This window comes from Falco punctatus (genome assembly GCF_963210335.1).
Source record: "Falco punctatus genome assembly, chromosome: 9".
NCBI lineage: Eukaryota > Metazoa > Chordata > Aves > Falconiformes > Falconidae > Falco > Falco punctatus.
The window spans coordinates 4,252,617-4,264,861 of NC_137589.1; the positions used below are offsets into that span (position 1 = coordinate 4,252,617).

Consider the following 12,245-nt stretch of genomic DNA (forward strand, 5'->3'; position numbering starts at 1 on the left):
GGCAGGCGCTCAGCATGGTTTCTGGGCTGCACCCACATCCCCAAAGTAAATCAAAAGTTGCCCTCTGTGGAAGCGATGGGGAATGTAAAATGGGACAGCACCAGCTTTAAGAGCTCATGGGGACCAGGGCATCATGGCCCTGTCACCTGAAAGGGAGAGGAGGTGGGCAGTGGTTTAGGGGTTAGTTGGGGTGGGGTTTTCCACCCTGTAGAGTCAGTCAGTTTTTCTGTAGGTCTTTCAAACAGCCACGGGGTGGAAAGCAGTTTTGAAAACAGAAAAGCAGCTCCTGGGAGCAGGGATATTGACAGGGGGATGGGAAACAGATTTTCGACTTTGAATCAGTGGCCCTCACAGTGGAAGGGGATTTTCTGAGTCTCTTACGCTGTCTTTATCTCCTACTTTTTCATGGTTTCTACTCAAAGGCCCCAGTCCAGTAAAGCACGTGAATACACATCCATCTTTAATATGTGTGTTTAAATTGCTTTGAATCTGGTGGGATGTAAGTGTGTGCTTAACTGCTCTGCCGAACAGAGGTGCAGTTCAGCACCCCCTCACACACATTACCGAGCCAGAGCCTGGACGGGGCAGCGAGCGGGGAGGCATTGCCAGTGAACTTAATACTTGCAGCTCCGAGCAGGGACACAGCAGTTTCAAATAAGCCTTTTGTGGCAAAGGAGCAAAAAGTCTGTTACCAAACCCGCGCCAGGGCAGGCAGGCGTGCAGCGGCAGTGCTGGGGTGGGGGAGCTGCTCCAGCGTGGCTGTGCCCCCTCCGCTTGCCACATTCTCAGAAAGCCTCCAGATTTTGCAGCAGGAGCAATTGGTTCTTCCTGCAGAGTGTGTGGTGGAGGCTGCACTGATGGTGCACGTGCCATGGTGGTAGCCGTCACCGCAAGCCTTGCTGTGGGGTGTTTTGAGTCGACTGTTTCGGTGCTTGTTGGTGGAAGGGGAAGCTGACCCTGCCATGCCAACCTGGCACACCATCCTGTTTGAGTGCACCAAATTATTGATCCCTAAATAATTTAATAGTTGAACAGTCTTCTTGTGGAAAAGGAGTGACTTCTGCCAGCATGATTTAAATCACTTTGAAGGTAGATTAAAGTAAGCAAGAATAAGACTTCCTATTGCAAAACAAACCTTTGCTGCTAGAGTTACTCCTGCATAGCTATTGCACTTGAAATCTGCACTTGTCCTTACCCTAGAGAGACGCTGGAGTGTAGGGGACCCCTGAGTATTACAGGTCACTGTGGTTTTTGCAGAGATTTCAGGCAGTTGTACCTAAACCAGGCACATCCTTAGCAAACATTGCTCCAAATGCTTTAAAAAAAGAAGGATGGGCTGGCTGAGTGATGTGAAGATGAAGTGCCAGGAGCCCCCCTGCTTTGCTGTGGGGTGGGTGGCTGGGGCTGCCCCCCCTGAGCCACGGTTGTGCTTTGTGGTGTTGCCTCTGCAGGGATCGCTGTCTGCAACATCCCCTCGGCCGCTGTGGAGGAGACGGCTGACTCCACCGTCTGCCACGTCCTCAACCTCTACCGACGGAACACGTGGCTCTACCAGGCACTGCGGGAGGGCACGCGGGTGCAGAGCGTGGAGCAGATCCGGGAGGTGGCCTCCGGTGCTGCCCGCATCAGGGGGGAGACACTCGGCCTCATTGGCTTCGGTAGGTGGGCGAAGGGCAGGCAGCCTGCGAGCAGCACGTGCAGCACTGCTGGCCCCATGTTCAGCCTCTGAGAAGGACTCAGCACCACTTCACTGCCCTGAGAAGGACCTAAAATGAGCATTTTCAAAACCAGAACCACCTCTTAATGCTGATTTTTTTGGTGAAGGAGCTGCATTTTGTGAGCCTTGGCTGAGTCCTTGGAGAAACACTGGTGAAACCCAGCAGTGCCCCAGGAGGGACTACATTTGGTAGTGCTGCCATCCTCTCCCAAAAAAACCTGTCCCTGAACCACAGCTACACCAGCCTGGCTCTTCCTGAGACATTCTGCCCTGCATGGGGCAGGGCTGTGGAAAACAAAATTTGTCTTCAGTTCACCCATAGCTATAGGGAGTTTCAGCATCAGAGGGATCATCAGCACCTCTGCTGACAGCCCTCTTGGATATCCCTTCTGGGAGCGAAGTCCAGCCATCACGAGGGATCAGGAGGTGTGTTCAGGCAGCTGAAGCTCACCCAGCACTTGATGGCCAGGTGCAGGCAAAGTGGCAGCATCGTGAGGAGAGATTTGGCGAGGTGCTGGTTTAGGGAGCAGTTCTGGCTGCTGGAGGGTGGCCGCTGTTGGGGTTGTGCCAGCCGGGAGCTGCACCACAAATGCCGCAGCAGCATCTCCACTTGGTTTCTGTGCCACAGCCGTTTGCCCCACTTGCTTCACGCTGTTGTCCTGCAAAGCCCTGGGCTAATTAGTGCAAAAAAGCTGGCATATGAGCACGTTTAAATGGGGAAACTGGAGCAAGGCGGGTGGGTCAGGTTCCAGCAGGAGGTCGGGGTTAGCCAAGGTCTGTCTGGCAGGGCAAGGGTGAGGGCGGCAGCGCGTACCTGGCTGTGTGCTGGCAGCTGGATGTCCATGCAGGCAACTGGCTGATGTCCCCTGCTCAGCCATGCCTCTCTGGGGCAGCAGCAGGGCGTCAGGTGTGTGCATGCACGGGGGGACATCACTGTGCACCACTAAGCGGGCACGCGCTGGGCTGCCACGCTGCTGCTAGCTGGAAAAATTAACAAATAAATAATTGAGACCTGGCACACAGGGCACGTGGAGCTTGCACAGTCTGTGGCGGGGACAGGCCGGGGGGGTCTGTAGCAGCGCTGCATGTCCTTCCCCAGCACAGCGGCCATAGTAGCCCTTTGCTTCCAAGCCACGACAGTTGCCTTCATCATGCCCAATTAACCAGCCATTCAGTGAGAGGCTGAAAAATCTATCGCAAGTTGTCTAGAAAAGGCGACACTCTTTTTCTTCCATTTTTGGCTTTTCTTGGTAGACACGGCACCGCAGAGGATTGTTTCTCTGTGATGTCCAGAGCTGCGTGTTGGTGGGGCCAAGGCACACACTGGGCCTTCCCTGCCGGACCTGCATGGCCATGGATCGTGCCACATGTTCAAATGGCCACGAGCTGGCAGGTGCCTAATGGCCTCACCCTTTGCTTTGTTTGGCTTTTTTTTTTTTAATTTTAACATAAGCATCTGACATTTGCTAGAGCCAAGCACAGCCCTCCCTGTGCAAGGTGGCATGGGTTCTCCCCTCCAGCCAGCATCCCTTCTGGGGAGCCCAAGGGGTCCCAGGGGACCCACGGCAGTCCCCAAGCCACGCTAGGGGATCAGGCCATGGGGCAGCTCAGCAGTGTGAAGCCAGGGAGGTGGGAATCAGTTAAATTACTGCCTCTCTTCCCTTCACACACAGGTCGCACTGCACAGGCGGTCGCAGTCCGAGCCAAGGCATTTGGCTTCAACGTGATCTTTTATGACCCGTACCTGCAGGATGGGATAGAGAGGTCCCTGGGAGTCCAGCGGGTCTACACACTCCAGGACCTGCTCTATCAGAGCGACTGTGTCTCGTTGCACTGTAACCTTAACGAACATAACCACCACCTTATCAACGACTTCACGATTAAGCAGGTAATTCACTTCGCATGCACAACCAAGGAGAGTGCTCTGCTCTTCAGCGGGCAAACCCGGCACATCACTGCTGGCCACGCGTCCCTCTGCAGTTGTGGCCACAGTGAGCCAGCTCCTCAGTGCCTAGGGGCTACCTCCAAAACAGCTGGTTGCACCCACCAGCCCATCTGTTTCCCCACGGTGCTTACCAGGGGTAGCATGCTGCCGGGTACGCGTGCCCTGCGCCTGTGGTGCGGAGGCAACGGCAGGAGCGGGTTTTGTTTGCTGATACCAGCCAGAGCTGGACTTTCCCTAGAAAACCCACGTGCAGCAGGGTGGGGACTGCTCTGGGGCAGGAGCACAGCCACTCAGCCTGAAAAGCGGGGTGCAGTCCCAGCTGGAGGCACCCCAGGGCACCTGCTGCTGCGTCGGGACAGGAGTTGGGTCACTGCACTGAGCTCACCCTCATCTCTCTCTCCCCGGCCGCCGCCAGATGAGGCAGGGAGCGTTCCTGGTGAACACGGCGCGCGGGGGGCTGGTGGACGAGAAGGCCTTAACTCAAGCCCTGAAGGAGGGACGGATACGAGGGGCTGCGCTTGATGTGCACGAGTCTGAACCATTTAGGTAAAGCTCCAGTTCGCGGGGCCAGGGGACACACAACACCCACGAGCCTTGTCACACACTGCCAGCGCTGGGGGACGGTCCTGCCGGTTTGGGAAAAGGCTGTGGCACCTTGCGGTATCCATCATTCGTGGGCTGGCACCGGGATGACAGATGTTCAAAGGGACACTAGGAGCATAAAACAAGAAATCAGCCTGTTTTTTGTTAAACAAAAAACCACGCTTATTAGTCCATGAGAACAAATTTAACATGTTCAATGTTGGGCATTTTTGCCCACAGGCTGCTGCTAGCTGGGAAGGGGTTGGTTGTAAGTGGGAATGCAACTTCTCTCGTTGAAAACCGTTTACTTGTGTTTTCATAAACTTTTTTTAAAAAAAGTAAGTGTGCTTCTATAAAGGGTGAACCCCCACCTCCTCCCACCCTGGGCTGGGTGATCCACAGCCTGTGCCAGCATCCCCAGCGCTGCTGCAGAGACACGCCCAGACATTTATTCCTGTGGAAGCATTAAGACCAACTACCCAGTAGGTTGGGGGTTCAGCCCTGTTGGCTCTTTTTTGGTGCATTTTCAGTTGTGCCATGCACGGGAACTGTGCTTCCTCCCCAGCACTTCTGTGGCCATTTTGGGCTGGCAGGACCCTGTCTGGCTGCTTCCAGCCCCCGTGCCGCAGGTGAGGGGCCGTGAAAGGAGGCTTACATGTGCAGAGGACAGGCCACAAATCTTCTGCTACTCATAACATCTTTTATTCTCTCTTTAAATCTTGAGTAATCTTTGTTTCCTCTCCCCTTGCTCCCAGTTTCGCTCAAGGCCCGTTGAAAGATGCTCCTAATTTAATCTGTACTCCACACACTGCTTGGTACAGCGAGCAAGCATCACTAGAGATGAGAGAAGCTGCTGCTACTGAAATACGGCGTGCGATCACAGGTACCCAGCCCCGTGGAGAAGCTGGGGTTAGCTCGTGTGTGTGTGCCTGGAACGGGAGCCAGGAGAGGCACAGACAGGGCTTCACCCTGTTGTGTCGTGGCAGAATACTGGGGAAAGGGGTCTAACCCTGATTGTATTCCCAGCAAAAGAGCTGAGACACAAAACTTTACCCGCATTTGAGCACGTTTGTGGTTTCTGTGGGGTTTTGTTTTGTTTTTTTTTTTAATTAATGGGGCACTTGTGCAGTGTGGCAAAGACTAGTGTGCGTAAGTGGGAAGCAAAGGACAGCGAAGCGATAATTGCTGCCCAAACGGTGGTGCAGACCACAGCCAACTGCATGCCAGAACCAAACCCCGAAGCAGTGAAGGCACCTGTGTCCAGCTCTTGCTGTAACTCAGCTTGCTCCAAGGTGGCAGTCACAGTACTCCAGCAAATGGGTGGTTCTCTTGTCCTAAAAATTGCCCTCCTGGTTACCGTGGAAGGCACAGCTTCATCCCTGGCGGACTCAGAGGAACCACCCTTCCCGAAACAGAGTTGGGGCTGAGGGTAAGAGACTGTGCTGCAACGTGCACCTGGGGACAGCCAAAACCTCCTCCTGAAACAAGGCGTATGGGATGTGTCATCCCCCCCATCCTTTACACTAGCAAATCTAGTGACATGCAAAAAAAATGTAGCTTATTAGAGGGTGATAAAGCTAGGACCCACCTGACGCATAATTGCCTTTATTACCAACTCCAGGGCGCATCCCAGAAAGCCTAAGGAACTGCGTGAACAAGGAATTCTTTGTCACAACGGCTCCGTGGTCGGTAATAGATCAGCAGGCGATTCATCCGGAGCTCAATGGCGCCACGTACAGGTGAGCCGGGGAACGGGAGGGCTGCACCCGCGGGCCCGGCTGTAGCGCCCAGGGGCCCGGCTGTAGCGCTAGAAGCCCGGCTATATCGCCCAGGGGCCCGGCTGTAGCGCCCAGGGGCCCGGCTGTAGCGCCCAGGGGCCCGGCTGTAGCGCCAGGGGCCCGGCTGTAGCGCCCAGGAGCCCGGCTGTAGCGCCCAGGGGCCCGGCTGTAGCGCCCAGGAGCCCGGCTGTAGCGCCCAGGGGCCCGGCTGTAGCGCCCAGGGGCCCGGCTGTAGCGCTAGAAGCCCGGCTATAGCGCCCAGGAGCCCGGCTGTAGCGCCCAGGGGCCCGGCTGTAGCGCCCAGGGGCCCGGCTGTAGCGCTAGAAGCCCGGCTATATCGCCCAGGGGCCCGGCTGTAGCGCCCAGGGGCCCGGCTGTAGCGCCCAGGAGCCCGGCTGTAGCGCCAGGGGCCCGGCTGTAGCGCCCAGGAGCCCGGCTGTAGCGCCCAGGAGCCCGGCTGTAGCGCCAGGGGCCCGGCTGTAGCGCCCAGGAGCCCGGCTGTAGCGCCCAGGAGCCCGGCTGTAGCGCCAGGGGCCCGGCTGTAGCGCCCAGGAGCCCGGCTGTAGCGCCCAGGGGCCCGGCTGTAGCGCCCAGGGGCCCGGCTGTAGCGCTGGAAGCCCGGCTGTAGCGCCCAGGGGCCCGGCTGTAGCGCCCAGGGGCCCGGCTGTAGCGCCCAGGGGCCCGGCTGTAGCACCAGGGGCCCGGCTGTAGCGCCCAGGGGCCCGGCTGTAGCGCTAGAAGCCCGGCTATATCGCCCAGGGGCCCGGCTGTAGCGCCCAGGAGCCCGGCTGTAGCGCCCAGGGGCCCGGCTGTAGCACTAGGAGCCCGGCTGTAGCGCCCAGGAGCCCGGCTGTAGCGCTAGAAGCCCGGCTATAGTGCCCAGGGGCCCGGCTGTAGCGCCCAGGGGCCCGGCTGTAGCGCCCAGGAGCCCGGTAACCGCTGGTACGTTGGCTCAGGCAGCGACTGGAATCCCCCTCCCTGGGGAGCAGGGATTCCACCGCGGGGAGTACCAGCGCTGCTCGATGTAACCACGGGTTTATAAAGCCGCCTGTTCACGCTGCCTTCGTTCGGGTGGGCCGGCAGTTACGGCTGCGGCGCCTCCGTAAGCCGCAGGACCCCCAGGCCTGCAGACACGCAGGACGCAGCTTTTAAAGCGAAGTAGCGGCTGCAGGTTTGCTCTCCGCTTCGGCCCGTGCCCTGACCGCAGGGAGCCTGGCCCAGCTCGCGGGGTCATGAGCCAGGGTGAAAGCTCCAAATATAGGTCCGTAGTCAGGTGGCCTAATTTCCACCCAAATCCCTGAGATTAGGGTTACTTACTGCTCCACTTTGGAGACACCAAGGCACGAGGCCTCAGCTGGAACACGGGCAGCTTTCACCATATCACCGCTGCCAAGAATACTCAAGATACAAAAACCCCTGCGGGACACATGGGGTGGCATTAGAGGGCAGGGGCGGGCAGGCATGCGGCCGGCCGCGGAGCCTTCGGAGGTCAAGGCCCCCGGCAACGCGTGTGCCATGGCCCTGTGTGCTCAGAACCTGCGGGTCCCACGCAGAGTGCACAGGCTGGAACATCCGAAGCTGGGGCAGGCATGCCCCTCGGTCCTGCTCTGGCTGCTCTGAGGCATGGGGACAATGCCACCACCCCAAGGACAAGCCTTGGCTGCCGCCACAGGGTGCTTCATCCTTGCTAAGCCCCTGGGGAGCTGCGGCCCCGCTGCCCTGGTAAGCTGACAGGGGTCAGCTCTGCACCTTCAGGTAAAACCTTCCTTCCCCTCCCCGCTCCCCCTCCGCCTTTCCCTCCAGAGATGGCAGCCACAGGAGGTGCTGGTGGTTGGGGTGTCCAAGAGACCTCCAGAGGGTTATGGTCACATTGCCCCCATGTGACGGCTTCCCTGTGGACAGCTCAAGAAATCCCTTCTTCTCTTTCTCAAACTCTTGGAATTTCTTGGAACACGCGTAACTCACCCCATCCTTAGAAAAGAAGATGAACCAGATCCGACCCCGTTTTTCAGCTGCGCTCTCTGGTTACATGAGGAAGATGCAGCTGCCTTCTGGAGAGGGAAAATTTACAACCCGGGTGTAGGTGTTCAAAGGTATTCACGTGCAGGGATGATTTAAGCCAGCATGCCAGCATCCCAGAGCACTCCAGAGGATTCCTTACCCAGTTTTTCAAAAGAGAAAGGTTTCCTTATGGTTCAGCCACCTGCTAGAAGGCACAGAACAAGATGCAGTCCTGTGGAGGACATTTACCCAAGACACAGCAGCACTGGTTTAACATTTAACATTGAGCTTTCCCTTGTAGTCTAAAAGAAAAACCAAACTCAGCTGTAGTAGAAAAGCGGAGTCTCTTTGCTGCTCGGTCTCTCCACAGACTCTGCAGCGGTGGTTGTGCTATTTGTGCTGTCTGTGGCCAGCTCTGACGTGACAAACTTGCCTCTCTCTGTCCCCTCTCCCAGGTATCCACCTGGGATGGTCAGTGTCGCACCAGGAGGAATACCGGCAGCTATGGAGGGCATCATTCCTGGAGGCATCCCTGTTACTCACAATCTTCCCACAGTGGCACATCCTTCCCAAGCTCCATCTCCTAACCAGCCCACAAAACATGGGGACAACAGGGAACATCCCAATGAGCAATAGCAGATAATTTAAAAATCATTCAATAAACTTAGGACCAAGAGACATTGGAAAAGAAGTTATACACAAACTAAAAAAAAAAGAATTTGATACGAAATTTGTAACGTTGATTTTGGACAGACGCATCATTGATGTTCCAGTGTTAACGACAAAGCGATAGCAGTCAAGACTGGGGAGAAGCCCTGAAGAAGTCACCTGCTTACTGAAGCGCTGAAAACTAGGATGTGATACATTGATGATCAACTTCTGTTATTGTGTGTTAAGTTTCCTTCATCTGTGCATCAATCACATGAATAAAAATAGATATTTTTTTCCCCCCCTCAATTCCTTGGGAAGGACAGGGCTTCTGCACCTGTTTCCAAACCATTGCATTAAGCCATCTTTACAGAGTTAACATAGAAATGTTAGAGGAAACCATTATGTGGCTTCAGCCCTTTCCTTACTCTTGTATCTGGTTACCTCTTCTAATGGGAGGCATCAGTACTGGCTTAGAAGTGGAAGAAAAAACCCAATGGTAATAATAATCCTTTTTGCAGTCTTACAGGGCCAATGACATATAACAGAAGTTCTCCTGCCAGGTTTAAGTTGTAGCCATTCCAGCTGGGATCTGTGGGATGGGGAGGGCAGAAAGGGCTCCCGGTAACAGCCGCTGCCCTCCCAGGCTAATGAAAAAAGAAACTGCCAGTCTCTTCTCTGCCCAATACACTGAATAAAGTAGCTGTGCATTCACCTATGCCCTCCCTGCAATGATGCAAGAAAAAAAAAAAGAAAAAAAAGAAAAAAAAAAGAAAAAAAGAAGAAAGTATTAAGTTTCACACACTATTTGTACTCAAATATATTTTCTCAGTTTTAAATCTGCAGCTATTTTATCAAGTGGAAAAAAAGTCTTGAGCTGGAAAGGGTTCAAGAATAATGTTGCATTTCCTTATGTCTCAGGAAACACTTTTTATGGTAACTTGTCAGACTGTCTATGAACAAAACCCACTTTTTTAGACATTGATAAAAGTCTTCTTTTCTTCACGTGATATTTTATACAAGAACACTTCAAAATGTGTTATTAGATGTGACTGATTTTAACAAATCCTATTAGATTTGTATCAACTAGTTACATGTTATATTCATAGTCTTTTGTGAATCATCGCCTTTTTGTTTTTAAAAAGATGGCCTATTTTGAGCCTTTGTATGGGTACATTCCTGTTTCTGTGACGAAAAAAAAAAATATCTTAAGCTGTCCCAAACAGAAAGAAACAAAAAAACAAAAAACATAAAAACGAATGGCTATCAGAAGTATGTTTTGTTTTAGTGTGTTACCGTTATTGTATTTGTTTATTGTAAAGGTGGACATTTAGCGTTCAGTGCAGTTTTCAATAAAAAGTGATAAAATTTCTTTAATTTCTGAAAGGTAAGAGCTCTCGCTGCAACCTGGCTAATGCTTTAAGTTGGAGACACTGAGAAGGCACTGTGAGGTACAAACTGTAACGCTGATCGCTCTGTGCCCTCCTCCGAAAGCGAACAATTTTGCAGCAGAGAGCAGGTAAGTTTTCCTCGCGTCTGCCTTCAGTACCTCTGGCACGTGAGCAGCCACTGGGACCTGCTCCTGTCCCCGCCAGCAGAAGGGTGATGCTTACAGCAAACTGTGATGGCATCGGCCGAGGAGTGGCCTCGGCTTCCCGCAGCAGCCTTGGAGAAGTGCTGTAGGAACTCTGTTCAGGCTTGCTGCGTGCAGCTCGCTTCTAAAATTGCACTGCTGGGAAACAGCTTGCTGAATTCAGTTTCCCATCCAGGCTTGCAGGGGGTGCTATCCCTAAGCTGTACATTTGTAATTTGTGAATATTTAAAGTCGAGTGGGATATTACATGCAGCCTAGGTGAAAAAGTAAAAAAAAAAAATGCTACGGTTTCCATTAAACTACAAAGGCAACTACACCTCAGCGTATTTTGTGCACACAAGAAACGAAGCATTAACAAACCACTAGTGAACAAAACTGAAAAGGTGCTCTAGAGGTGCTAGCGGCTCCAAGCCCCACCGGACCAAACGCCCGTTCATTTGCTTCCACCCTGCGTCAGAGTGCCAGCACACACGGCGTCAGACGAGGCACAGAGCTTGGTCTGAAGAGGGACCAAGAAAAAAAAAGCTGAAACCAAAAAGCATCTAGGTTACAAAAGTCTGTATTTTGTTTGCTTTAAATTAAACTGAAAACTAATTACCGACTTCGCACATGTTAAAAGGTCACCGTTTATAGATGAGTGACTGCTCTTTGTCAGCAATCAACATCGCACAGCAGTGATTATCCGTGACCACCACGAGAAACCAGGATGATTAACCAGGTTAGTTACAGAGAAGGTGTTTGGGAAATGCTGAAACGACGGTAAAAAACAATAGGAAACCATTTCATTGATGTTAAGGTTTAGAGTTGTTTTTAAAAATAAACTAGCTCTGGTACTTTGGTTTGTTTTTCAATAAGCAGTTGCATCCCAGATGGGTGCAAGTGCTTCCCTGCGTCGCAGGATCTTGTGCAGCTGTTGTTCCTCGGGGATCTGCTGCCAGCAGCGGGGACCGCAGCCGGACAGCGAGGGGCTCGGCTCAGACCCCCCAGAGGACAGGCAACACCCGTGTTCTTCAGCTGACACCCAACCTGCCTCTCAACCCAAAGGACGGATGCAAACGTGGGCAGGCAGCTTCCACTGGAGCGCTGCAAGCTCCACAGGAGCGGAAATCCGAGATCCCAAGGGTTACAAACGAAAGGACGCGTTTTGGTAACAGGCTGCAGTTTGAGAAGTTCCCTCTGCTGTTGGGTTTCAAGCGTCTGCAGCACAACCACCAGCAATACGTGGAAAGGGAAGAGTATCATCACAGTTACCATGTGTTAAAGTGCCGGGAAGCAGCATGCTGCAACTCTCAAATGGAAAATTATTGGGGAAGGAAACGGGAAGTAAAGGAGTCGCTGCTGCGGCTCTGTGCCGTTACTTTGCTGCCAGAGCCACACTGCTGTCATGCTTTGGGCAGGCAGATGGGGAGGCTCTCCGTTGACTATGGATGTCAGAGCAGCTTAAAACAAGCAGCTTGAAGGTGACAAGACACCAAATAAAACCTAAAAGAAGGTGTTAAGGGAAGTTACTGAACAAAAGGGTGGGGGCAGTGGGGGGAAGCGGCAATTAAATAAGGGTCTCTATAAATGCACACAAACCGATTCTGTTAATGGAATAAACACGATCTAGTAATATTTGCCATAAGCCATGCAGCAGAACTTTGGAAGAATCCAGAATTACTAAATTTTAATATATTAAAAACAAAAGAAATACAGGGATTTTTCACTGAGGAATTCATAAATTAAACCAGAAAAAACAACCAGATGCAAAGGAGGTAGCAATGAAAAGCCAAGTTCTGTGCCAGGAAAGCACGTGCTGCTGCGAGCAATAATATGAGGAAAATAACACGGAGAAACCCAATTTTATATATATGTACTTGGCTAAAAGAGCAGAACTTGCTGACAAGCTGCAAGGTAGCATTTGCAAATTAACCTCATTACTTGTAAACTTTCAAGTATGTAATTCAAGGAGAGTACCCATTAACATACACTGACTACCGT

General features: G+C 52.9%; 1 protein-coding gene across 6 annotated transcripts in view; it reads left to right on the top strand.

The window, feature by feature from the left end:
- The window catches only part of CTBP2 (C-terminal binding protein 2), a 145,385-nt gene extending 135,337 nt beyond the window's left edge, over positions 1–10,048 (top strand). For all 6 annotated transcript variants that reach the window (XM_080403119.1, XM_080403120.1, XM_080403117.1 and 3 more), the window contains 6 exons: positions 1,452–1,658; positions 3,391–3,605; positions 4,078–4,208; positions 5,000–5,127; positions 5,866–5,983; positions 8,479–10,048. In XM_080403119.1, coding sequence (XP_080259245.1) covers positions 1,452–1,658; positions 3,391–3,605; positions 4,078–4,208; positions 5,000–5,127; positions 5,866–5,983; positions 8,479–8,659 — 980 coding nt within the window. In that variant the 3' untranslated portion in view covers positions 8,660–10,048. The remainder of the gene's footprint in view (positions 1–1,451; positions 1,659–3,390; positions 3,606–4,077; positions 4,209–4,999; positions 5,128–5,865; positions 5,984–8,478) is intronic.
- The last annotated feature ends 2,197 nt before the right edge of the window (positions 10,049–12,245 follow it).